The sequence below is a fragment of the Parus major genome, chromosome 2, assembly GCF_001522545.3.
Source record: "Parus major isolate Abel chromosome 2, Parus_major1.1, whole genome shotgun sequence".
Lineage (NCBI taxonomy): Eukaryota > Metazoa > Chordata > Aves > Passeriformes > Paridae > Parus > Parus major.
This window is the reverse complement of record NC_031769.1, coordinates 7,768,915-7,795,879: the sequence shown is the minus strand read 5'-3', so window position 1 is coordinate 7,795,879 and position 26,965 is coordinate 7,768,915. Positions and strand designations below refer to the sequence as shown.

The 26,965-nt window shown below is 40.2% G+C and overlaps 1 protein-coding gene across 1 annotated transcript in view; it reads right to left on the bottom strand.

Annotated features, from left to right (window-relative positions):
- RBM33 (RNA binding motif protein 33) overlaps positions 1-26,965 on the bottom strand; it is a 91,069-nt gene that overhangs the window by 16,794 nt on the left and 47,310 nt on the right. Inside the window, exons 11-17 of the mRNA XM_033512271.1 lie at positions 26,385-26,544; positions 25,156-25,487; positions 24,490-24,732; positions 23,417-23,704; positions 16,114-16,746; positions 2,689-2,889; positions 1,161-1,349 (exon numbers count right to left, since the gene is read on the bottom strand). Coding sequence (XP_033368162.1) covers positions 1,161-1,349; positions 2,689-2,889; positions 16,114-16,746; positions 23,417-23,704; positions 24,490-24,732; positions 25,156-25,487; positions 26,385-26,544 — 2,046 coding nt within the window. The remainder of the gene's footprint in view (positions 1-1,160; positions 1,350-2,688; positions 2,890-16,113; positions 16,747-23,416; positions 23,705-24,489; positions 24,733-25,155; positions 25,488-26,384; positions 26,545-26,965) is intronic.

Here is a 26,965-nt window from a genome sequence, read left to right as displayed (position 1 = left end):
ACATTCTCAATAACTTCTGTCAATTTTGAGATTTCCTTGCAGGGTTTCTATTAATCTCCTTCTAATATTCTCATGCAAGATTTAGCAAGTAAACACTGAATAAATGTGCTTTGGAACTGTATGAATAATTTCCTAGAGTACTACAGAACATGAAGGCACAAAGTATTTTGCGAGGGTAGTTTTGCCTTCCCAAACAAATTAAACCTCTCTGAATTGATGACGTAAATAATTCAGCATTATTCCACTCACTAAATTAGGAACAAATGAGGCAGAGTGTTCATCTTTAGGAGAGCAGTGTGTTTTGCAACAGACAGATGATCCCAGTAATAAAGAAGTCTCACAGAACACCTCCAATTCATGCTTTGCATTTGTCTGAAAATGTTCCTGGCCAAAGGAAAAAGATTTCTCACCTCTATTTTTCATTATTCATTGACTGATACTTTTAAATACAGTACCAATAAGTCAGACAGGGCCTCCTAAGCCTTTCACTGCTTTGAAAACCTCCTGCTTTCCTCAAGTCATTTAACTGACACATCAGTTCCAGGAGGCAGCTTGTGAACAGAAGCTGCACAGCAGACACAAGAGTGTGTGCATGTCATAACCTTGCTCACAGGCCCCTACCAAAGAGAACCTTCTAAAAAGTTAAGAATCAATAAAATCCTCCAAGGACTGTGTTTTCATCTGAAGAAGTAGAGGATGGTTCTCAGTACAAAATGCCCACTGGGTCATTAGGTGCTTGTACCCCAGGACTGCAGTGACAGGAAAAGGTAAATGTCAAAAAGGAGAGTAGGTGCAAGTCAACAATAAACAAGGACAGCACCCAAAATACATTTTCTTTGATATGACCATCTGGCTTTAACAACCCCACAGAATGGACAGGTTTGTACTGCCCAAGAAAACAGCAGAGATAGCACAGGAACTCCAAAATGAAGGAGAATTTTGCAGCAGGAATGTGATGGTTAGCAAAATCCTACCGTGCCTCCTGTGCTGCAATATCATCACGAGCTTGTCTTTGCTACCAGGAGTAGCTTGTGTGGGTGGGGGTGCCTTCAAACATAAATTACCAATAAACACACATTGGATTTAGTGTCAGGGAATTAATTGAGCTTTCTGGAATGAAAGCCTTTTGGCACAAAAATGATAAAGCAAGGTTGACCTACCTGAATGGGTCCCACTGACATCAGCAGGTTTTTCAGTTGGACATCAGTAGTTGATGAAGAAAGCCCTTCAACTGACACAATACAGGGCTGAGGTTTGCACTCCACCACTCGCAGGTTCTGTTTATTTGGCATCAAGCGTCCTCGGCCCATCTGGCCTGCTACTCCTCTGCCTCTGCCGTGCATAATGACCTGCCAACAACAAAAGTAACAGTATTTTGATTTACTTACCCACTGACTCTGCCTGCTGCACTTGACAGAGGATATAAAAGTTGGCTGTTTACTTGAAGACTTGATTAAAGTACACGTTGATGTAAATCAGCTTGTTGCTGTTTGCCAGTTTGAAAGGCCACTTATTAACATATTCATCCACTGCTTATACAAACCTCTATTAGCAGGATAAATTATATATTGAGTTATATAAACTGCATTCAACCTAGAAGCCTCAGTTCTAGCACAGATTGATCAATCAAGTAGTGGAAGATCTCAGACAAAAATATATAACCTAGTTTTCAACACTGATCACATCAGCAGCATCTGTTCAGCTCCCACATTTTGAGTGTGGACAAAAAAACCCAACAGGTGATCCCTCTCCTTTTTCAATTCTTAATGTGTAGTTAAATTTAATGTACTCACAAGATTAGCAAAATTCTTCAAGCACGTTCAATCTCTACTGTTACCAACTCTTGGTCTGTTACCAGAATGGAGTTTTATTCACATAAGGTTAAATAACTTTAAAATAACTTTTTTCCAAGTTCCTCTCTCCTGTACTCTGGAGCAGGAAATGCATGGATTTAATTCTTGCAAATTAAATGTTGAACAGTCAGAGGGTGGAAAATAACAATGAAACGTAGTAACAAACATTAAACAGAGTTGACACTGAACACTGAGTCAACATTCCCTTCAACATCAGCAACAAAACTTTATCCTTATATGAAGCAGGAAGACATATCCAACAGTTCAGAACAAAGAACTAAAATGCCAGCTACTTTCAGGGAGTGTGCCAGCTTGCAAATGCAGAGAAGGCACACGGCGCTGCCACCCTGACCCTTCCCTGCCTCCTACCAGGGCACGATCAGAGCAAATATCAAGTTACAACATCACCAACTGTTTTGAGTGATACCAGCTTTGGGGAGCCAGTAAAGAGCATCCTGAAACAGTTACTGTGTGCTCCTACATATGCAGGAAACGGCCAAAATAAAATCTTAAACACAACTTCAAAAAACCACTTGGCTTTAAAGCCAGAAAGCACTTTGGTTACCACCTCCTCCAGTAGCTGTCTCAGGACACATGCACTTCCCCAGGGAGTGCTGAGCTGGCCACAACGTCAGCAGATGAAGCAACCTGCAGGCACTGCCAGTCTGTGCTGGGTACAAACAAGTCTCTCTAGATTAAAAGCTTTATATGCAATTATGCATCTCCTGGGTCATGCAGCCCTGCGCTAGCAATTGACAAACAGAATGCTGGTTATTAATAGAGCAACACAGCTAGACAGTGAAACTTCTAGCACCAATATGCATCTGAAAATCACCTTTTTAGGTTGATGGATTCCCTGGATGTTTTTGACTCCTTGAGGAGCTGGTGAATGGATCTGTGCCTGCTGCTGCTGCTGGTGCTGCTGCATTCCCTTTGTCAATGTGACCTTCCGCACTGGCTGCTGTTTTGGCTCCGGGGGTTGTTGAGGCCGCTGGAGTTGGCCCTCTGGGTGAAAAAAGCCAGCATCCTCTCCCCCCTGCTGAAATCAACAACACAACAGCGGCTCAGTGTCCAGGCACTGCACACCCTGGCCCTGAGCAGACTCCTGCCACATTCCAGCTCATTCAGAGAGTGTCCAGGGCTCTGCCTGCTAAAGCACACTGCTGGCTGTGGCAGGCGCATGCAAAGGCTCAGCCTGGAAATTGCACTTCAGCCTAAAATCAATCTGTGCTACCTAAAGAACAGTTAACTTTGTTCAGGCTTTATTATAATTACAATTGTCAGTCGTGTCTTTTCATAATCAAAGCAACAAGATGTTTTCTCTTTCCAAATCATTATTCCTTCCAGGTTACATGTGAACTATGGTGTGTGTGTTAGTTTTTTATTATTTTCTTTTTTTTTAACATAAGGAGAGACATATGCATTGTAGAAGGAGGAGCAAAGAACTGTGGGGGCTGAAAGAATCAGGTAAATACTCTGTTCATCTTTAAGCCTCCAACCTCCCTTTAGTTAAAAACTGGTATTTATTTTGAAGTGCATACTCATTCTGCCAACTTCTAGACCAGCAGCTTTTTAAGCAGTCTCCTTCCTTGGACACTGTCTGTACTTGGAACAGTTCCTCAAGGTGTTTTTTGTTTGCCTTACAAAGCTCTCATTATATATATTTGTAGTGATAAACACAGTGAAACACCATCTCAGTGTGTCTCTCATCCAAGATTAACTCTTGCCATTACGTCTCTTGGTGCAATCAGGCACAGTAAAACCATGAGCTTAAAGCACTGAGAAAATATTCCCTTCCACTGCCTCTATCCAAACAGCTCTTTTTTTCCTACAAACAGGTGATTCTTGAATTTCTGTCTGCCTGTCCAAATTAGATGAACCACTGAAAACTCCATGGAGCAAGAACCAGCAGAGTCTGACAAAAATTTGCATCTATGACATGGATGGTATTATTGCATGATTTCAACAGCAGTATCTATTTCTTGACAGGACTTCAACTTTAGCCCTCAAATACTAATGAGCATTTTATCTGCAGGGGGAAGGCTTTGACTAACTCCCTAACCAACCTCTGGTAACCCCACAAAAGCTCTCAAATAGAAGATACATCTAAGGGGGGAAAGTAAATTATTATGAAAGCACCTTCATTTAAACAGGGTTTTCTTTTCCCCTTCCCTTAAATATTCACAAACCAAAACTCCTTTTGCATCTGTAACAAATCACAAACCAGAGGGTTTCATGCTACCTGGCACATTTCTTGAGGATAAGGAGACAAAACACAAGGGTGCAGAAAGAACAGACTTAGGGTCTAACAGCAAGATTATTTTCATTGAGAATACAAATTAGTACCTCTCTACGTTAAAGAAAAGCAAAAGAAACACCTAGTGAGGACTAGTTACTAAGCCTCAACTAAGACTTGGTAAGAACTAGTCTGTGGTACGTAGGCCAGTCTCACATTGCAAGTTCCTTAGTTAACAATTTACACCTGTAATCAAGGCCTCTGCATTATAAAGCATATGTAGGCTACAACTTCTCAAGAACTCAAGTACTTAAATCCCAGACAAACCAGCTTCAAACCTTCTTGCACTACAACTCAAAAGCACAATCTGTCACAGGGAAAATCCTAAAGATCATCATGGCATTTGTCCACAGTGTCCAAAACAAGAAAGCTGCATCTGTCTTTTCCACCTCTAATCACAAACATGTTTTTTAATCTGCTGAACTGAATGTCACCAAGTCTTCATGGAAAGTTCTGTCTACAAACCTTTGAGAGCAGCAATTAGTGAGAAATTATAAAGCTTTCCCTTCAGTTTCTCTTCAATTTGTATTCATGAATACAAAAGCAAGAGCACTCCTGAAAAAACCCAAACATATGCACAAAACCTTACCAGCATTAAATCCTTCTCTTTTTAGTATTAGTTCTGATATCAGCATCACCATAAGCTCTATGCCTTGATCAGATAATTTCTTTTATTCAACCCTACAGCAGCTGGAAGATGATGAAACTAAAATGAACAAAAAAAATTCTAGGAGGAATTTAAATGCAATAACTGGGAGTTAAAATCTAATCTCTGTTAAATGCCTGCTGGGAGAACCATAAATATTTGCAACCATCTCTTTCCAAACCAAAAAATGATCCCAGCACATCGGAAGAGCATCTGAGAGCAAAGCCCTCAGGTACAAAACACATCCAATATGCTCATTACTGAAACTTCAAAAGCAAACAATCATTTCACATAAAAGTCTAGGATGGCCAACAACCACCGAATATTTAACAACCAAGCTCAATTATCACCAAATAAAACCGTATAAACTGAACACAGAACTGTAACAGAGTCAAAGGCATTAGCACACAACATTGGTTTGCACTGATGAAAAATCTGATGGGATTTGTTCCCTGCTGGGGTCTCAAATGCCACCATCAGACTTTGCTGCTACCACAGTGCTTATGCAACAGTCTGAAAAGGTGGAAAACTCTGGATTTTTTAATTAATTGACCCATTTCAGAAATAGGATGGAACAAGCTTTGCTTGTTCCTGCAAAAATAAGGAAAGCAAAGGCAACTGGATCAACCCTGTTTTTTACATTAATGCTCTGAACATTTACTGGTTTTGAGACAACTCAAAGAGGGGAAGCAGAGAAAGCTGCAGTGCTGCTTCTCCAGAGAGGTCCATGAGTCGGGGACATGAGCTGAGCAAGACAGCAAGGCAGTAGTTCCTGTTCCAGGCAGCCTGGCTTCAAACAAAGATAAAACCTGGTGGTTTTCTTAAGAAATAAAAGACAAATGTGACTGCTAAGTGACTTGTGCCAACAAGCAAAACGACACAGAAGAAGCATTTTAGCAGTAATTCCTTTTTCACTGGTTAAAGACACGACAGGGCAAGGACAAACAGTGTCTGAGCCAAAATGAATAACCTGTGTAGTACCATGTAATGACAAATTACTCTCACCACCACCATCATTCTTTAAATTTCTATGCAGGACAACAAGTGGCTTTTCCAGGTACAACAACAAAGAACCAAATCAAGCAAAAGACCTGGAAAGAGCTGTTTAACTTCTGGACTTAAAGCCACAAAACCTGAGAACATTATTGACAGGTCACATGCTCACAGGAGAAGAGTTTGACAAACTGACAGTTTGGAGGAAAGGACCTACAGCTGTAAAGATGACTGTACATACACTGACTCCTGATGTTCCTTCATGAGCTGGCACCAAAACACACAAATTACAGGCAAGAAGGGAAGTCCACTGAAGCTGTACTGCAGTAGCTACCCCAAATGCCATCCAAATCACAGAAGCTAAATTGCTAACATCTCTTCTAGTTTGTCTCAGGTCTAGCTCATCTTAAATCAACTTTTGCTTCTCCTAAAGACAATTTCTTGTCTTGTATTGTTGTATTGTATTGTTGTTTTTCATCAGCTCACATCACTGCCCTCCCCAGATTTAAATGTGCAACAACAGAAGGAATATTAAAATTTTAATCCTTCTCATGTCAAAATGCATTTTCTTTCCTACAGTATTTTACAAAGTACAGGGCTGCACTAAATTTTTCAGAGATGCATCTATTCATCATCATAGCCTGTCTCACATAATTTGATGTACAAAATGCTGACCCCAGGTAGAACACCTTAGTCAACCACAGAGATTGGTACAAGCTCGGATTTTATACTTCAAATTTCCTCTAAAGTCCTGCGCAGAAAATGGATTTCCATTGTCTGCAAATCAATGAAGGAAGAATGATTTCCTCTTATTGTCTACTCCTGAATTTCTAGATTATAAATCATCCTGAGTTTTGAGCTCCAAATTTCCAAGTTCTACAAAGGGTCTACCTTCCCAAGATCTGGCCAGGAAAAAGTTCTCTTAAAAGAAACTTTTCTATTATTCAATTAAAGCTGGAGCAATGAAAATGCCTTTTTAAGTTGCAGGAGTTCTGTTCAGGGGAAACTACAAAAAGTATCTTTCAAATTTCAAGTACTGAACGAATGTGAGCAGTGTCAAAACAAGTTCATTTCAAATAATGTGTATATATAAACAAAGCTCAAAAGATATGTACAAGGATTTGATTTATATGGTGAATGTTTTTCAAACCTCTGCTCTGGAAGAATCTGCAGTTTGACCTGAAACTAGACTAACAAAAAGAACTGATGCCTTTCAATGGCCATGACTTTTAGAACCAATTCACTGATACCTATCAAGGCTGTTTTTCATCAGCCACTCACTATACAGATCTATATATAGCCAGTGTGTTTTGAGCAGCACAGAAAGAATTCTGTCAAATATGAGATTACAAATTCTAAAAGCAGAATTTTATGAAGGATTGCTTGAATTTAGCAAGCTGGAGCCCTCTGTCATAATCATTATGACAGTTTTATGATGAAGATGAAGTTTATTTGCCACCAACATTAACAGGACAAATTTATTTATAACAAATGCTTTAAAATGTACTGATAAAAATGCCTATTGATACTGTCAGAGCTGCTTGCAATTTGACAGATCAAATCTTATTTTCATTCTTAAACCCCATGAAGGAATGGTATCACCAACTTGCATTCTGTAGTGAGCAAATTGATTAATCCCCCTCTATAGAAATCCCAACTCTTGATTAGACCTATCAGACGTTAAGCAGCATTATTCTAGAGTGACAACACTTGACAAATTCCCAAACCATTTTTCTCAGCCTTTGTGGCCCTGCTAGCTTGTATTAACCCTGATGAAAAATTAATTTTCCTTATCTTCTGCTAAACCCCAAAATCCAAATCCGCCAAACTGGCAACTCTTTCTGTAAAGGTATTATGAAAACCTCTAAAAGATTAATTGCATGTCTTCAGGTGACATTAAATTAATTTCTGTACTCGTGACAGACATTTGATACTCCGTACTGAGAGGACAGATAACATTGTCAGGATACACAGAAGGACAGTGGTGCAGTGTCCCAGGGCAGCCTCTTATGAATTCTCCTTTCGATAAGGCCATACTTCACTGTCATTGGCACTGTTAGTGATCTTGCAGCCCACAGACCTCACTGCACAGGTTTCTATTAACTACCACAATGCTGTGTCTATCCATGTAATCTTTGTAAAGCTAATTCAAAACTGTCCAATAGCAAAGGGATGCGCATGCCGGATAAGGCACTTAAAGGGAATAAATAAACTCTGCTTGATTTGTGTAAAAATAACAGAGAAGCAAAATGTTGTCTCTTTTCTGAGATGCATTACAACTCAAATTCTCTGTAGCATGATGAAGACTTAAATCTTGTAGGGAAATCTCAGTCCAAAACTACTGTGATTGATTTCTTGTAAGAAAGGAGAAACCTCTCATCTGTTACCAGTTTAAGTCAGTATTTATAGAAATTAGTACTTTTAAAGTATCACAGTAGTTGGGGGAGGAAAACATCCTTTCAGCTATTAAATTCATCTTTACTTTCAGGACAAGAGAAATGACTATTCATCAGCTGTATGAGTTTTCCAAAGTAAACTTGTATTTTACTGATACTGCAACTGACTGTAGTAAAACAGACAGACATCTACAAAGACAGCTGATTCCCACATAACAAAGAGAAAGAAATGTAAAGCAAAAACCACATAGAACAACAGTGACTTTCATCTAATATATACAAGTATTTTTTCACCACAATTATCAGGAACACATATTAAAAGCAAACCCCTAACAATGAGCTATTCCTCTTTGACTGGTGCTCCAAATGCTTTACCACTTTTGATACAGCTAGCTGACAGACTGGGGACCTGGGAATAGGAAGCCTAATCACTTGCCAAATATCCCACAACCAGTGACATGACCAGGCACTGTTTCTGAACAGTTGACGATCTGTTTTCAATCTGTCAAATGCCAATGAGAAACACCTGGAGACTTTTTTTTTTTACAGGCCTTCTAGGACCTTTAAAAGGTTTTGGTTATTTTTTTTTTAGAATAGCAGTAGTTAAGAAAACTGCTCTCCCACCTGGCTAGAAAATGCCACTCTATCAATAGACAACTTATCATTAACAATTGGTTTAAGACATATTAATGGGCTAGTTTTGACTCAAAGTACACACAGCAATAAGCTACATCAGACTACAAAAGTGATGAAAGAGCCAATCATTCCCAGTTCACACCAGAGAAAAAAGACACTTCTGATGATAGTCGGTGATTTAGGGGTAATTTTTCCCAGCCTAAAATTTTTGTAGACTGAATTTAACCCAAGCAAGAGCACCCAAACTAAGCAATAAATAAATAAAATGCTGAAATAGTTCCCTTCCTGTGATAAAAAGACACTGCTGCACTGCTTCAGAAAGCCATGATGTGATGGGTATCTTCTGTGCCTAATGGTGTATGAAAAGTCACAACAGCAAGAAGAAAAAGTCTTGCAGAAAAAGCAGCTAATTCCACTTAATCCCATGTACTAACACAATTCTGAACTGAAGTCTCCCCTCATCCACCTGAAAGGAGAACTAAGGCATGGAGAAAGACCAGCCAAAGAGAATCCCAGCCATACCCATGCTGCATGAAGTTTCACTGGGAGTGTAAAAAGCACAGCTTGAATCAGTGTTGAATCACAACTACATGGTTTTTAGTTAAATCACCCACCCACACATTATGAAAAAAAAATAATAAAAACTGTATGTCAAACCTATAGCAAAATCAAAGTTCTGGAATGGACATGTGTAATACTCTCAGAAATACTTTTATTTTTATGTGTCATGTTCAAGATACATAACATAGATAAACAATGTTTTAAGCAAAGTTTCCCAGTTTGCTTTTCAGCTGCCAGTCTGAGAGGTTTTTGTACAGGGAATTGTAGCAAAGACTGGACCTACAGAGAAAGACCAAGAGAAAAAGCTCCTATCAGCGATACAAAACTTGTGATGGCCCAGAGCTCCTGGAGGAGGCACTTCCCAGCTGGACACCAGCTACAGCATACAAAGGCAGTACTGGATATCAGAAACCTGCACCACTAGAACTTCCTTTCTTGTGCCATGTCTGGCCTTTCTAGTTCATGTTCCTTGAAGCTTAAAACTACTGGCAAGTCAAATCCCTCTTGCATCCTGCCTGAAGCTCCTGGTAAGTCTTAAAAAAAGAGAGCCCCCACTCCCTCCCACCCCAAACACTCTCAGCTCAAGAGCCAAACCTCTGCACTAAAGGCCTGTTCCAAGTGGTCCAACTCCTCAACAGAGGGATGTGACTTCTCAAAATATTAAACTGTACAACTCTGCATGCTTGCCTCCCAAGTTAAGAAACTGCATTTTCATATGAAATCTGACTCTCTTTGTAAAGCACTTTACTGGTGTCACAGCTGTCTTCATCAGGACACCAGGCTCCAAGATACTCTGTAACACCAACATCCCACAGATAAAGAATTCTGCACTGTAACATTTACCATGGCAGAGAAACTCTCCTTCGAGACCCAAGAAGAGTGACAAGCAACAAGCACACTGCTTTCTGGGTGCTCAGGAGCAAGCTGCACTCTTCTTCAACATATAATTTAAAAGTCTCCTGAGGAAAAGGGAAACCTGCTCTGCAGTCTACAATAGAAAATACTTTACTGCACTCTAGATCCAAGTTATCCACAGAAAAATCAGATTCAATTTAGGTATCTCTTCTCCCTTTCATGCATTTTATGAGAAACCCATAAGATGTATTATCTGTGTCTGGTTTGGCTGCCACGTTAATTCTCACTTGCTAAGTGTACCCACACATGCCCCTCTATTTCTTTTTCCCAGTAATCAAATATGCCCTAAGGAGTACAGCACAGCCCACCTCCTGACCCCAATCCATTACAGTCTGTCTCTATAGGGACCATCCTCACTGAAGGTCTGGGAGGACTCAGTTTATTACTCATTTTCAAATATTCCTGCCATGGGCAGGGACACCTTCCACTAACCCAGATTGCTTAAAGCCTCATCCAATCTGGACTTCAACACTTCCAGGATGGGTGGGGCATCCACAGCTTCTCTAGGCACCCTGTTCCAGTTCCTCACCACACTCACAGGAAAAGAATTTCTTCCTAACATGCAATATAAATCTACTCTTCTTCAGCGTGAAGGCATTCCCCTTGTCCTATGACTCCATGCCCTTGTAAGAAGTCCCTCTTGTGCTCTCTTGTAGCCCCCTTTAGGAAGGGGTTCTATAAGGTCTCCTTGGAACCTTCTCCAGGCAGAACAGCCCCAGCTTTCTCAGTCTGTCTTCAGGGGGGAGGTGCTCCAGTCTCCTTATCAACTTTGAGACCTCCTCTGGACACATTTCAACAGTTTCTTACAATTAAGAAATTCATGTCCATTTGTGAAATATTTCCAGAGTGAAATCCTGCAGGTTATGGCAGGCAGAGTCCTTCTTCAACAGCATTTACATTACTGCTGCTTCAGAGGTCGTACCCATTTTGCCATGGTACCTGGGTGCTCAGACACGGCTCCTGCAGCTCCCTCAGCCCACTCCCAGGTGGGCACCTCCTTCCAACAGTGGCAAACAAATAAACACCAAAGCCATTCTCCCACTTCTTAATAAGTTATGGGACTGTAGGGCCTATAATAGGGCAAGGGTTCCTTTGTCAGGGGTTGGGGAAAGGGCTCCCTCATGAACTTCCCACACAAATGCTACAATTCTCAGTGTTTGCAATTCCTGACATATTTACATGAAAGGCGCTAAAGAGCTTTCAAGTCAAATATTTTTAATTAAACTTGAACATATACATGCAAGTAGAAACAAGTACAAATATTAAGCAAAATTGGTTGATAAGGTTACATTATCAAACAAGAATCATCTCAATCAGTATCTTTTTTCCATATTCATCTCACACTTCCCAGTTGCTTGAAATACGAACAAAGTTGTCCATCTTCCATTTCCATCTTGTTTTTGCAACCCAAGGACATTTTTCTGTGACAGGCTTTTCAAACAGAAGAATTTGCCACCTCTTTTTTCATATGAAGCATTTCAGGTTTTCAGGAATATGGATCACTTTTAAGATACTGCTTGTAATGCAACAGGGAATACCAAATTTTTATCTATATATGTATTTTATCTATATATGTATTTATGAAAAAACCCTCATTGTGCAGCTTTCCACAGAGACACAGAGTGGTGTGTTCTTGGTGCAGCATAAGAACCCAGCATTTTCAGGCCTTTGGGACAGACACACAGCGCTCTGAGCATGGCAGGACATTTTCTGGCTAAGAGAAAAATCATCCAACAACATAAGATGACAATGATACAGAGATTATAAGATATTGCAATTTACCACAGAACCTCCAACTAAATAGGAAACATGTTCAGCATATATTTCATATGATCTTAAGTTATATAAGGTTATAGTTGGTACAAACCTGTTCTTCCAGGACTAAAACAACCCTGAATATACTGACTTAAGTGATTCAATTGCATTTAGGACTAGAGCTCTTAACAGAGATTGATGACAGAGAGCCCAAAGAGCACCACAAAGCCAAGGTATTAGAAAACATGACTCATCAAGAGAGAATGAAAGATCTTAAGAGTTCAGAAACAGCTAAGATCTCTTTAAAAAGAGAGACAGGCACAAAGAGAGAGAAATTCTTCCCCATCTCTCTTCAAGTATAGTACAAATAATCAGAAATTCAAAATTACACCAAGAAAATGTGATTTGGTCATTAAGAAAATTCTCCTTAATATACACATTTGATACTGGAATAGATAATCTGGGAAATCTGCTATAATGAGATCTCAGAAAAAGGTTGGACAAATCTGCCAGGAATAATACAGAGTTCATCCTAGCCCTTCAAACAGATCAGTTCAATACTCTTTTCACCCTTAATTTCTATAATTTTATGATCACATTTTGAAGTGATTTATTAGGGTGTTTCCTTCCTACACTTTCATTGATTTTATACTTAAAAGTAACTTTAGGATTGACTTCAGGCTCCTCAGCAAGCCCAGCAAGTCTCAGATGCTTTAACAGTAAAATTTCCAAATATGAATACTCAGTGAATACACTGAACTCCTGTATCTGAAAAGGACAGCTCTGAGGAAATGCCACAAAAAACAAAGCACACTGGATCCATTGAAAGATAACTGAGCCTCCTTGGAAAAAATAAAACCAAGAACAAAACCAGAAACAAAGCAACAAAAAAACCCCACCAAAATCCGCAACAACCACTCCCCATCCTCCAAAAAAACCAAATCTAAAACCAAGCCAGCAACAAAAGAATTCCAAGTCGATGTGCTAAACACTGCCTAATTCAGGAACATAACATTTAAAGGAGTAATTAAAATGGAAAGCTATTCACTTTACTGCCATTCCTGCATAAATTATATGTATATTAGAAAGGGATGGGCAAATCAGTATTGGAGGGGAGGCAAAGGGTGGGATTTATTTAAAAAATAAAAAAGCATCAACAGACAAAATCATTACTGACAGTACCTAACATGTCACCTTGATATACAGTCTGACATACTGGAAATGCTGAATCATTTTCTACTTTCATTTTCCTGAAGAACAAGAAGTCATAAATTAAGGCATCCTATGCATCAGAAAAACTGAACAAGTTAAAATATTCTTGTAATTTACAAGGTAATTCTTAAAATTCCAAAAGTAAAATCTTCTCACAAAAGAATACTGTGAAAACAGATGAAAGACCATTTCATCTTCTAAGGACCCACGGGGTACTTCTACCTGCAGGTCAGAGATCTTTGGTAGCGCTGCTCTGCCCAGCAACACAGACAAAAGCTCAGCCTGGTAAAGACACTGCCCCCAAGAAATGGAGCCATTCTCTTCTGACAGTATCTGTACTCCACAATTCTCACCAACACACCACACTGCTTAACTGTTACACAAAAAACATCAGCAGCAACATCAAACCACTGGATCCTGGCTCTATAGATGGCCCTACTGATTTAGTAACAGTCCTTGTTACCAGTTTCTGGTTTAGGCCAGCTTGGTCTGGAGTTAGTACAGCTCTGGACTCCAGCAGCTCCTCCAGCGAGAGCTCCCCAATGGCACTGTGCACAGGAGACATTTGCCAGCTCTTCACTTGAACCCAGTGACCTTCCAAAGGGAACCTGCATTCTTTCTATCTCACTTGTACAAATGCATTCAAAACCTCTGCACAAAGGAGCTCAAGTAAGGGAAAGAGGACAAGGAATTAAGACAGAGAGCAAGGGCAGGGATGCTTAGCTGCAGGATAGAGCCAGTGCATACAGGTAAGAGACACCAGCAACCCTCTGGCCAAAGGCAAGGAAAAAGAAGAAACACTATTACACACTAAGCAGAATGGCTAGGGAAAAGGATATTTGGCTTCTGATTTATATTTCGTGCTCAGGCAAAAGTCATGAAAATAAATAGGATTAAGGCATGGAAACTATGTATGATCTCCAATTGTGATAATACTTGGGAGTCCAAGCACCTTTTAACTCCTCTTTTAAATCCTGTCAAAAATGGACTAGCAGATTGTCTACCCTACTGTTCAATTTATATTTTTTTTCCTTGTGTGGTCAAAGAAATAAAGTCACAGATTCAGCTTATCACTAACTGATTAAAAATTAATCAACTATCTTGATCAGTGTTAACAGCCAATTGCAATGCTTGGTTTCACTCTCCCACAGTTGGAAGGAAACTTAAAAAGTCCACAGCAACATGAGAACCGTGACAAAGGCTACATGTAAAAAACCTGCTTCACCTTGCTGAAACCTCAGGATCTGAAAGTTGAGGACAGAGTAAATCTGCTTCTGTACACAATGAAAGAGTTATACATGCATTAATAATTAAGCTAATTGCTCTTTCTTACCATGAGACTTATCTGAAACAAACCATTCACAGTCTTCTGAAATAAAGCATTGTGATAAAAACTATTTCATTGTGAATGCTGCTGGGGGCACTGATAACTATTTGTTACAAGGAGCTGTATACAGTTGTGACTGGCATTGTTTTGTTTCACCACGTAATAAAAGAAGTTGTGCATGACTGCTTTATTCAATTATGCATGAATCACAAACCTGTCATACCTCTTGCAAGCCACTGGGATTCCTGCAGACATACTTATATATAAATATTTTTAGCTCAACAGAATGAGTTTCTTTCAGTTTCCTGTATTTTATTCTTCTGTACTTAAGGTACCATGCCTGAGGAATTAGAACTGACAGCAACCTTATGTACATGATGTCTATGCAGTCAATAACACCCTTCATGTTAGTATTTGGAAAGACCATATAGTCATTATGCAATTCATAGTTCTGAGTATAATTTTTATAAGCTGTAGAAAAACATTAATAGAAAGTAGTTAAGACTTTAGCATTTCAACTTCCTCCCCACTTCTACAGAGTAAAGCCTAGCCTGCAAGGCCTTGTTCAGTCCCTTTTACACACTGTTTTGTTTTCCCTATAAAATTCTCCAAATAATTTAAAAGCACTCTTCCAGAAAAACACCCCCAGTGTGCTGCTACATCACATCATTCTTTCCTCCTCAGCATAAACCCAAGGACAGACTTCAAACACTGACAACACAATCTCTATGTCCCCTCATCTTAGCTTCTTTAGAGCCCTAACAAATTAACTTGTCTTTTCATTAAGACAGAAGAAATTTGGTCGAGAGACTTTCTCACCAAAGCCCCAGATTTTAAATACGCACACTGTCCTCACGATCATCATTGTGAGTCCTCCACACCAGTACTCAAGGGACACACTACAGATAAAAGACCCCACATCAAGAGATAAGGAAATCTCATTTAGATGCAGAAGTGAAATGGTAATGTTTTAAACCCAGCCTCTAACAGAAAACAACTCCCTCCAATATACTGCTTAAATTAATTTCATAACATGCTTCCCAAGAAATTAAAAGCCATCTTCCCCTGAGTAGAAACCATACTAATACCAACATCTGCACACAATTAAATTAGGTGGCCTCACTTACCAAATAAGTAGGTCCTTTTTAACCAAACCTTAATTAAATACACCTAAATTCTTCTCTCTGAGCAATTTTCAGACCTATCAACCTTAAGCAAAAGGAGCTCAATTGAGCGGTCTTTCAGATTTCAGACTCCAAGTTACAGCTTAAAAGAAAGGAGTATTGAAATATGATTTCATTAGTAACTGCCTGACAGTAATGCATTACAGGAAACACTAATTGCTTAATAACTGCTAATAAGCCACAGCTCTGAAAATATAATATATAGACTATCAGGTACGCTAAACCTGTTACATTCCTCACCAGCTCAGGCCCGTGTTTTATTTCATGATTACAGAGAGTCAAACACACAGAAACAAACCACGAGGAGACACACAGATGAGACGAGCCTTGTAAACTTACCCCTCCTGACAACTTAATCACCCTGACTTTGCTGCCGACATGGGGCCCATCACTACCACTGTTTGTCCGCTGCATGACAGTCCTTTTCACCCCCGGCTTCTGCTCCTGGGGCCTCGCGGGGACGGAGGCCACTCGAGCCGCCTGTGGCGCGGGCAGCGCCGCCGCGGCAGGTTTGCTCTGTAACACCTTCTGTGGCGCCTGAGGCTGAGCAGGAACTGTTCTAGTTTGCCTCAGCTGCTTCACTGGCTTCATCTGCTGTCCTTGGTACTGCCCGTCCCCTGCGCCCTGGGGGAAATCTGTGGGTTTGGGGTGGATGTTTGCAACTACCGCGTCTTGCTTTCTAACAAGGAGTCTGTTTTTCACGTTGTGCCTGGTCTGCAAGCCGGAGTGGGGTATGTAGGGGCTGCCGTTGGTGGGGAACTCGGAGGAGTCCTCCTCGTGCTGCATGTAGGACTGCTGGGAGCAAGGCTGCTGCTGCTGCTGCTGTGCAAGTCTCTCCAGCAACTCTCTCTTCCTGGCCCCAGCCTGCTGCTGCCGTCTCAGCTCCTTCTGCTTCAGGATCTCCTCTCTCAGGCGCTTCTGCTCTTCTATCTTCAAACGGTACAATCGAGTTTCTTCATCTTCGTCTGGATACTATAAAGGAAAAAACCAAATGAATTTATAAAATTCTAAACAGATGCCCAGCCTGGTCAAAGCAACATGGAATTGTTTCAGATGTTGTAAAGCTGTGACTCTGAAGAGCTTTTTAAATTTTCCCTGATACCAAACCAAAGCTATTAGTGGAGTGTATCTGCTGCTAAGGTTTATTTGCTATTCATTACAGACAAACAGCTCAAATCTGGTTTAGGACTTAGATACACTACTTCCTAGACAGAAAAGCTTTAATACCACTTGAGAAATCTGATCTGAATACTAAAAAAAAAAATAATAAAAAAAGTTTTACAAATTGGACCTAATTTAAAAGTTTCCAAAACCAATTAAACTATTAATATAATTCAAGATATCAAAATATGTTTCAAATAGAAGGTAACAATACAGAGGCAACCCACTGTCACACAGGTTTTATCTTGCTCTTTTCTGACAAAGTAACAAAAGGTAGGGTGGTAAATGACCTGAAAGGCCCTGATTAGAACTATTGATTTTTCTCACAGAATTTTAAGCCTGATCTCAAACTCATTTGTCACACAATAATTGGTTATAATGAACAGCACAAGTCAATCTCTCTGACCTTGAACTCATGCACTCTCTTCAGAATCAAAATGTTGCCAAATGCAGTGCTGGAATATTAATGGTATATCGAGAATGCCTTTAATATTCCAGCCCTGGGCCCCTCAAAGTACTACACACCATCAAATAACCTTTCTAAAGATTCTTCAACTCTGGCAGAACAGGTTCTTATGAAAAGCTGTATAAAAATGGACAAGAGTCAAGGAAATGCAGATTCTCATCATCCTGGAAAAGAAATCAAATGGCTGTTGCAATAAAATCGCATATATTTTTCAAAATTAGGAAGCATACTTATTATTTCTCTCTTTTTAACCATTTGAAACACCAAGTTAGACTTATAGAGAATGCTTCCAAATGGTAATGAGGACAACATTCTACTCAAGATGTATTAATCACTCCTTCCAACAGCCTCCCCAAGTAACAGTACTTTACATGCTGGTAGGTTAATGCAAAAAGAGTGTTAAAATATTTCTCAAAAACTGGGAACTTATGATGAACCTTCATGTATCTTGCATTAACCGGGTGCCAACTATTTTCAACACAACTGCCATTCTTTGAACATATGTGACCCAAATATGTTACTTGAAGGTTTGGGGTTTTTTTAATATTCAAGCACTTTTAATCCTAGTGCACTCTGGTATCCTCCTCAACCCAAGAAAAAACTCAGAACAGTTTCAGCCATAATGTTGGGCTCATGGATGTGAAAGCCCAGCAGAGCCAGGTTTGCACTCACAGCACCCAAATGCACAAATCAGGAATGCTCATTTCCTTCAGCTATAGCTGCTTCTTCCCTGTGCAGGTATTGACAGGGATTATTCTCACAGTTACCAAAAACCAGCTCATTGTCTCAAACTGGAAATCCAATTACAAGCATCTAATTAGCAGTCTAAATCGAAGCCTAAACAATGGCTAAATAAAACTAACCAAATTGCATTTTTACAATTTGTATTTATTTTTTTAAGTATGGGTCGTAGTTCAGGGATGAGATCTAATACAGTTCTTTGCATGAGAATGCTACATCTACCCAAAAGTTCTCATCTTTATCTATACTTTGTGGAACATGATGGTGGTGATGAACAATCACTGTGACAACTAAATTAGAGGTCTGTGTTGATAAATGGCACAGAAACATACTTCTACAAGAGGAAACCCTGATATTTCATCTTTTATTGACAACTGGAGATGATGGATTGTAGCAAAAAAAAAATAAAAATAGAATATGACCCTTATGAAATACAAGGAAAGATTAAGACCCTTAAGAATAGTTTGCAAAGGATGAGAAAATACATAAGCTCCATCTAGGTGGAGGATGTGCTCTTATGCTGATCCTGATGCAGTTAATAAAATTTTCAGTCATTTTCAGAGACACTAAGTATCATAATTACCGCAATTGTTCAGAGGGACAACTTGTTTCACTTAATGAATCAGTTATTTACCTGCTTTGGTTTAGACTCTAATATTTTACAATTTATCTAAACAAGCCTGATGGATACCATGAACCAAGGTACTTTTGGAAGTAGCTCTGTAAATTTTTTTTCCCTTATATTCAACTGGAACATTGCAGCACTACTCTACTACTCTAGGAGACTGCCACTTCTACCGGTGGCCTTTATTATGAGGGATTTGCCTGCTCATTTTATCACCTAACAAGTTCTGAAGGCCTTGGGAGATGTAGATCACGATGTGGTAGGCTCAGAACACCAACTCAAAGGTTACACATAGCACAGAGATGTGAGCTTTGCAGCACACTCAAATGAGTTCTGCCAGCAGACAAGGAATGAACATCCCGAGGGACTCTGACTAATATCCCTGCAACAGCCCTTGGACAGACACACTCATTCCAACTATGCCAGAATTAAACACAGAAAGATGAATGACAATATTTTGTCAGACTGACTGACAAAATATTACCAACACACATGCAGTTCAAAGAATGCTTAGTAGAATATATAGGCAGCTTGATCCCAAATATAATCCAAAACCTTCCTTTCTGGAACTTAACTCAGGAAATTAGTAATGATCCTAGGAAGTCAATCCCTTCTTAAAGGTTAAAATCAAGCATCAAGAGCCCTGAGGTTATATGACAACTGCAGATCAGTCTCTTAACAGGCTAGAGGTAAACCTAAATCCTTCAAAGGCAAGTTAGTACTATGGTTAAATTCTAAACAAAATACCCTTGCAGCTAGAGGAAAATAATATAAAGGCCCTCTGATGATTAACAAAATATCTCCATCAGAAGTCAGGTTTAACTGAATTTAGTTGTATAATGGCCCAACAATACAGACTGAGAAAGAAAGCAAAATCATTATCAGAATGGAAACAGGGGCAGTTAAATCCCCTTCTCCTCAGCTTTAAGAGCACCTTATATAAACCACTCCAGAGAGTAGGGGCATGTATGTGATATGTAGTACATACAGATGACATAGAGTAGTACATACAGATGACCTATAATGTGTAATAAGGACATTTGGCATATGGAACAAGCAAGACAGGGTCAAGACAAACACAGGACACAATACCTATTGCTAATGATTTCTATCCCATTAGTTTAGTAAGTCCAGTATAGATTTCTACAATAAACAACAGCACTGCCAAGGAGAAAAAGGCCAGGTTAGCAAGCATTTTGCCCAGAGAATCAACTGGGAAAAATTACACATCCTTCAAAGTTCAAACCATTCTCATTTTCATGTTCAGTGTCTGGAAGCAACATTATCTGTAGGTGAAAAAGCAGAAAAACGTGGAGCAGCCTTTTCCCTAGATAAATTATTAAGCTTCACATGTTTTGGGTAGAAAACTCCCCAACATGAAGAAATGGTACATTGTACAGGTACATGCCACCTCCTTTTACAGGAGGCTGCCGAGTACGAAAGGCCAGACACACACTTGGTTTTGGAGGAGAGGGTTTTTTCTGCCAGGTTTTGGCTTTTTTTTCAAGTGGAAATTCTCATCCATCTTTGTACAGCTTTAACACAATGCATTTCACTGATGTTTGAAGGGAGACTGAGCCTTAGCTGTAGGTTTTTCTTCTGCCTTAAGGTCCAAGGCAGTTTTGATGGAAAACACCAAAAGTAAACATTACAGCCTGCTTTCCTAAATCTAGCTGAAGAGCACCAGCAAGAGAAGCAGCAGTCCCACATCCTTCCTCTGGGGAATCAAGAATGGCACTGTTGACTTAGGAAAAGACAGCAAGGACACACTCTAAATCAAGGGATTAAGCTTTCTACTGAAATTTAAGTCCTAGTACCAGTAGCTTGCTTTTCATGTAGTGCATTAAAAAGAAATAAACAAACCCATTCCTTTTCAGGATCAGTTGTCAATTAATAGAACCAAATGCTGAGTCATAAGAACCAGACACTGTTAATGTTCTGGTTGGCTCCCAAGGAACAAAAAAGAAATCATGCAACCAGAATCACTTATGTGTCTCAGTAAAATGGGTGCAAGAACAGAGAAATCCAAATGGTTTGATCTGTGGCATAAACACAGATCTTTTCAGCAAGCTTGTCTTTATTTTCGTAAGCTGTAACATTAAAACATAAGAGGCTAGAATAATTTGTCTAGAGATTTCAATGACAAAATGATCTTTCAGACTGAGGATATACAATTTAAGTCCTGGAGAGTAAAAGGTATTCTGAACAGGCATTTAAGGTCAGTATTTTGCAGCCTCACAGGAACAGGAACACAAGCATTCCATTAATATACAGTTTTTAATATTCTAATCACTCATGTTGCAACCCTTTCAAATATCTATATTTAGGGTGAGCAAAACCTCTAACAGCCAATATTGTTATTTTTTGGTGCTTCCTAATGATAGGCCCCTCATAAATACAGCCACTGATTCTTTAGAAATAAAGATGCAAAGAAAAGTCTTAATTTTCCAGTTGAAGACACTTGCAAAATAACCTGCCCAATTCAGTTATGTGCCATACAGCTAGAAAAGGTGACAGAACTTAACTCTTTCTCATCATCATCAAAAGCAAAAGAATAGGATGAAGTCAGCTAATTACAAGAAAAACACGCCAAAAAGACTGCAAAACATACAATCTGCCCCAGGAGAGATATGTAGCAACCCACATTACAAAAACAGTGAAGAATATGACTAAATGATTGTAAATGAACATTTGTAGTGCAGCATTCCCATCTGTAAGAGTGACAATAAGCAGCAGTAGTGAACAAGACCACTGCAGGGGCACAGCAGAAATGGGACAACTGCTACTACACTGTTTGCAGCACCAGGCTCTGCTCCAGGTGGGCTTTGGAAGGAGGTTTTGTGTGCACACAGTCACATTCTCCTGCTTGCCAAATGTATCTACAAGGGCTATTAGGAGACTTCATTTTTTTTTCCAAGACAACCATGGCTTTTTATCCTGTTTTTCAAAAACCTGCATAAAACATGTATCAGATTTTTTCAATCACAGTTTTGACAGGGAAATAAAAAGAAAGCTTTATTTGTGATACACCAAGAATTTAGGTAAGATTGGTTGGTTTCATAACCACAGGCTAGAGTTTGTTTAAAATGTAAAATGAAGACAACAAAATGACTGCTATGGGGTTGTCTGTTTGTTAGTTTTTATTTAGTTTGCTAGTTTGTTTGTAGTTTGTTATTTTTAGTTTTCTAATTTGCTTAATTAAAAGACATTTAAAAATATTCTTGTATTTTTCTGAATGCTACCAGAGATACCTTGGAACTAATGCCTTAATTTTTACATGACTACACTACAGAATAACTTCAAGATGTTTTACATAAGGAGGCCTGTGGCTTATTTTTCAAGACTTACCTTACTAATGGCCTGAAAAACAAGGCTTCTCTATGAGGCACTGCATTTTCTGTGACTGAGATTATTCCAAGAGACTCAATTGAGGAGTAAGAGATTACTTAAATATATTTTCCAAAAAAGGTAAAAATTGAAAGCTAAAAAAAGGATTTTTTTTTTTTTCCATTGAAAAGCAAGTGCACAGGAGGTCAAACACTAATAGCTTTGGGTTTCTTTTGTGCCTCATTTGTGGAAATTAGTTATGACCATCCCTAATTCAAGAACAAGATGAAAAGCTAATCATGAGCAGCTTAAAAGGAAGACAGCATTATCACAATTAAAGCTTTCCATAGTTGTTGAAGAAAACCTGGTCCTTGAGACAAGATTCATGGTTAACTAAAACTATAAAGATTTACAGTTATTCACAGAATAGCCTGAAAAAGCACACAGGGTGCATTTAGCCATCATGCTCAGGATCAAGAGCTCCATCAGTCCAATCCTACCCACTCTCTCAAAGACAAAGAGCTCATGGAGAGTCTTCTCTAGCTTCCAGGAGATCTGTGCAGGGAAATGGTCATCTGTTCACACAACATGATCCAGTGGAGCTGAAAACACCGGCATCTGATTTTTTTCAACTGTGCAGAGTACCAGCAGGGCAAACAGCATCACTTTCTCCAAAATATAAGACTTAAAAGCATCTCCTCTTTTCCCTTACATGAAAAGGTTTCATAAAGAAGAGATTTTCTTTCTCAAGAGCTCCACAGACAGCACAGCTATGATCTCCTGCATGAATGCTCAAGGCCTAGTAGAGACTGAACAGCCTAAAGGAAAACAGCATGAGGAAGATAGCTCTCCAAATAGCCTTTTTTTTCCTTTGAGCTATACAGCATCATACAAAATGACAGAGAAGAAGCTTTCAAACTTAGAAAAATATGATGACCTGAAAATAAATTATAATTCCCAAAGACAAAAATGGGCGAAATGAGTATTTGAGGAACTTGTATCACTGGTCACCTTTACTCAAATTCTGTCTTTTCCTAGTAGAAATTACTCTTCCTCTTGAAAAACAAATTCACCATAGCCTTGCCAACCTTCCAGACCTTTTATTTCAATGGAGAAAATTTCTGCCGTTGCGATAAAAGAGAAAAGTGCAATTCAGAAGGGAGGCCTCTAGTGGCACCAAAAAAATACTTTGTGGATAATACAGTAAGTGTTGCTTTCAGTTCATAAATCAGACTAGAAAAGTTTTTTAGAGGTGGAAGCTTTGTTTCTTGTTTGGTTTTTGGTCTTCTGTTAAATAAAAAAAAAAAATAAAAATCCCTTACCTCTGGTTCAGATTTTCCTTCTGATTTTGCCTGGCCCACTGGAGTGATTGCTTTAGCTTTCATCTCAGGCCTTCCCTGGGAGTTGCCACCACCAGTGACAGACTTGGTGGCAGACATGGTGCTGGTAATGGGTTTGACCTGAGCAGCTGGGGTGGAGTTTCGCCTGTTGTTGCTCATCTCCATGGCGTGGGACGGGGCTATCGGCAACTCGCGCAAGTTGCTGTTCCTGGGAGCAGTCGACTGGAGCTGCTGATTCGAACGCTTGACAATATTCTGTGATGGGGTACTCTGAAAAGCAGAAAGGAAAAAGACTGCTGACTTCCATCACCAACCAGGCTGAAGTGGTTCTGGTTTCACATTTTCCTGATTTAGTTCAGTTTGGGAAAACGAGCTTTGTGAAGAGGCACAATATTTTTAATGTCATAAAATAAATACAAAAAAAAGAACATCTTAATAACTTTTATTTCAAATTAAAAGTGAATGTTTATCTCACTTGTTTAACACCATTCCCAGAAATTGGATTCACTGTGTGATTTCCTTTCCCAATCAAAGCAATTATGCTAAACTATAGTTACATTGTCTTGAGCACCGCTCCAAGCTGCTGTGCTACCCAACCTACCAAGCAGCAGAATACGCTGCATTGGAGGAAACTCACAAGACAGGAGAAGCACTATCTCAACCAGAAAACTGATCAGCAGGGGTACAGAGAATCCTCCAAATCAAGAGAGTGTCACAGAATTGGACTCCCACAGAATCACAGACTAGAAGCAGTTATAAAGCAAATCTGTCATCTTTCACAACCCATTCATTGCTGGTTCTTGGGCAACTGCAACATCTCCTACAGGACCCAAACCAAAAAGAACACTAAAGACCAGAGGGGAAAGAAAGATGCACATAATATTTTTCAATGTAGATTATAAAATGATCAAGGCAGAAAATGAGCAAGAGATGGTAAAAGTAGGGGAAAGAGCAGGAAGGGAATAAATAAAACTGAAAACCCACGCTGGTGAGTTTTGAAACCTGTGCTTACATGCCTGGTACTCATGCAGGACGCTGATGTACATGGTACTTACATGCCTTGGCTTCATTGGACCCTGTCGTGGCTGACACTGCATCCTGTTATTATTTGGCTGCTGCTGTGTGGCTTGCATGTGAGGCCTGAACTGTGGCTGGCTCATGGGCATCAAGGGCTGTGGAGGCCCTTGCAGATGGTGATGCTGCTGCGGCTGCTGGTGATGGTGCTGCTGTTGCTGCTGGTGATGGTGCTGCTGAGGCTGAGGTGGTGGCTGAGGCTGTAATGGAGGATGCATGGGACCCTTCACATGAAAAAAAAATAGTTTAGTTTCAAAGTAATAAACTCCTGGAAAAGCAGCTCCAGCTCCTGAGTTCCTACAACTGTTAGCAGCTATGAACCAGGTTAAACTAAAATCATACAGAGGAAAAAACAGACCGACAGAAGCTTACGCTTAAACCTGTGTAAGCTGACGTAAAAAAAACCAGAGGAATTCAAGAGATCGTGTCCCGCAGAGCGTTTTCTAATGACGCTCATCCCAATGACGCTCATCCCGGCCCTCCGCACATCCCCGGAGCGCTGCCCCGCGGCCGAGGCCGCTGCCGGCAGAGGGCGCTGCCGCCCCGCGCGCTCCCGGCCCCGAGCGGACTCGGAGCCATCACTCCCCGGGCACGGCCGTGACGGCACCGCCGGGCCGTGCCCCTCGGAGCCGCCATTCGGCCCGTACCTGCATGCTGGGCTGCGTGTGCGGGGACAGGAAGGGCTGTCCCGGCGCCTGCAGGAACTGCTGCCGCGGGGGGATGAAGGGCCGCGGGGTGGCCGAGCCCGGCTGGTTGAAGTGCAGGATCCCCACGGGGCCCTGGGGCTGCATGCTGGGCCGCACCGGCCGCTCCCGGGGATACACCGGCTGCTGTCCCTGCTGGCTAAAGGCGGGCCCGGGAGGGCTGAACGGCATCGGGCTCTGCGTGGGAACGGGATGGGCGCTGTTTAGAAGCGGGGGAGGCGGTGGCGGTGGGGGGCTCCGCTGCTCAAACAAGGGATGACCTGGGAACCTCGGATCTGTGAGAACGAGAGAATTGATTAAATGACAGCCTCCCCGGAACACGAACACATTTCAGAAACATAAAGCTCTCGTCTGTTTCGGAAAGTAACCTGAAATTTGCAGAGTGCAAAACTGTATGGGATGTTTTAATTATAAGAGCTACCCTCGAGGTTATGTTTCTCTTGTTCCTGTCATTTGTGTGTAAAAGGAATTGATCCTTGAAAGACCAGCACAACTTGTTCTTTGCTGGAATCAGCAATGCCTTTTAGAAATTCTACTTTAATAAAATCAATGAAGGATTCCAGCGATTATAGTTTAAACCACAGAAGAACTCAAAGCATTGGCACCATTTGCTGACCAGATATTTAGCACATTTTTACATATTATACAAGTATATTATGTATTATATATATTACATAGTATTTCATATATACACATATGGTATAAATATAAACATGCACTTACCCTCTCTTTTGTTTGCTAGGCTGTATCATTTTATCTAACCTTACAAATTTCTTGCACTACACACAGCCCAGGGAGTTTAAAGAGTTACAAGAGGAAACCCAAGCATATGGAAAGTACTTGTTATCCAAAATACAACAAAGCACAACAACTTCATTGCAACAATCACTTAGATATTATTTTTGTGTCCATATAAATATCTGGATTCATGGCAGTTACAGGTGAAGACATATTAAAAAAAACATGTTAAAATCCACATCAAAAGAAGTAAAAATATACACTAGACAAACACAATATCAGTATCCAGGCATGTACCAGCCTGGCTACATGAGATGGGATGTTCCAGCCCTCAGGTTCTTCTGAACACTTCATGTTATGGGATACGTAGCCACAGTGCAGAGTCACTTTACAAAAGGAGGGTGTTAATTGTTAATGGGACTGAAAATGCTCACCTGCTATGAAGAAAGGATCTCTATCCTGAGGAGGTGGAGGAGGGAGTGGTGGAGGTGGTGGGGGTGGCCCTCTCCACTGGTCCTGGATTGGCAGCCTCGGGGCTTGGGAGAAGTTGGTAGGAACTGGTCCAGGCGTATGCTGCTGGAAGTCTGGAGGGCCCTATTTAATAAGGCAGAATTAAAATTAGGGCTACCATACAGAAATTTATGTATTGTCTGCTGTAACTTTTTTCTCTTAAAAATACAATTGCTGTACGAATTATCTCCTATCACCTGCACAAACTGACAGCCCTTACTGAGTCATTCCTCCACAATGGAAGATATATTAAACCCGAGTACAGTATCTTGAAATGAATTCACAATGTTTTAATAATCACTAGCACCACAGGAATGCCATTTCTTCTCAAGCTTATTGAAATCCATGCAATTATTGACCTTCTTTCCCATTAATCCAAAAAAATCTGAATGTCTACTTTAGAAGACATTCCTGACATTTATCTTCATAAACCGTACTATTCTTCATCATCAATTTAGCACAATGTAAGCTACAGAAGGGAGCAGCTTTACTTAAAAAAAAAAAA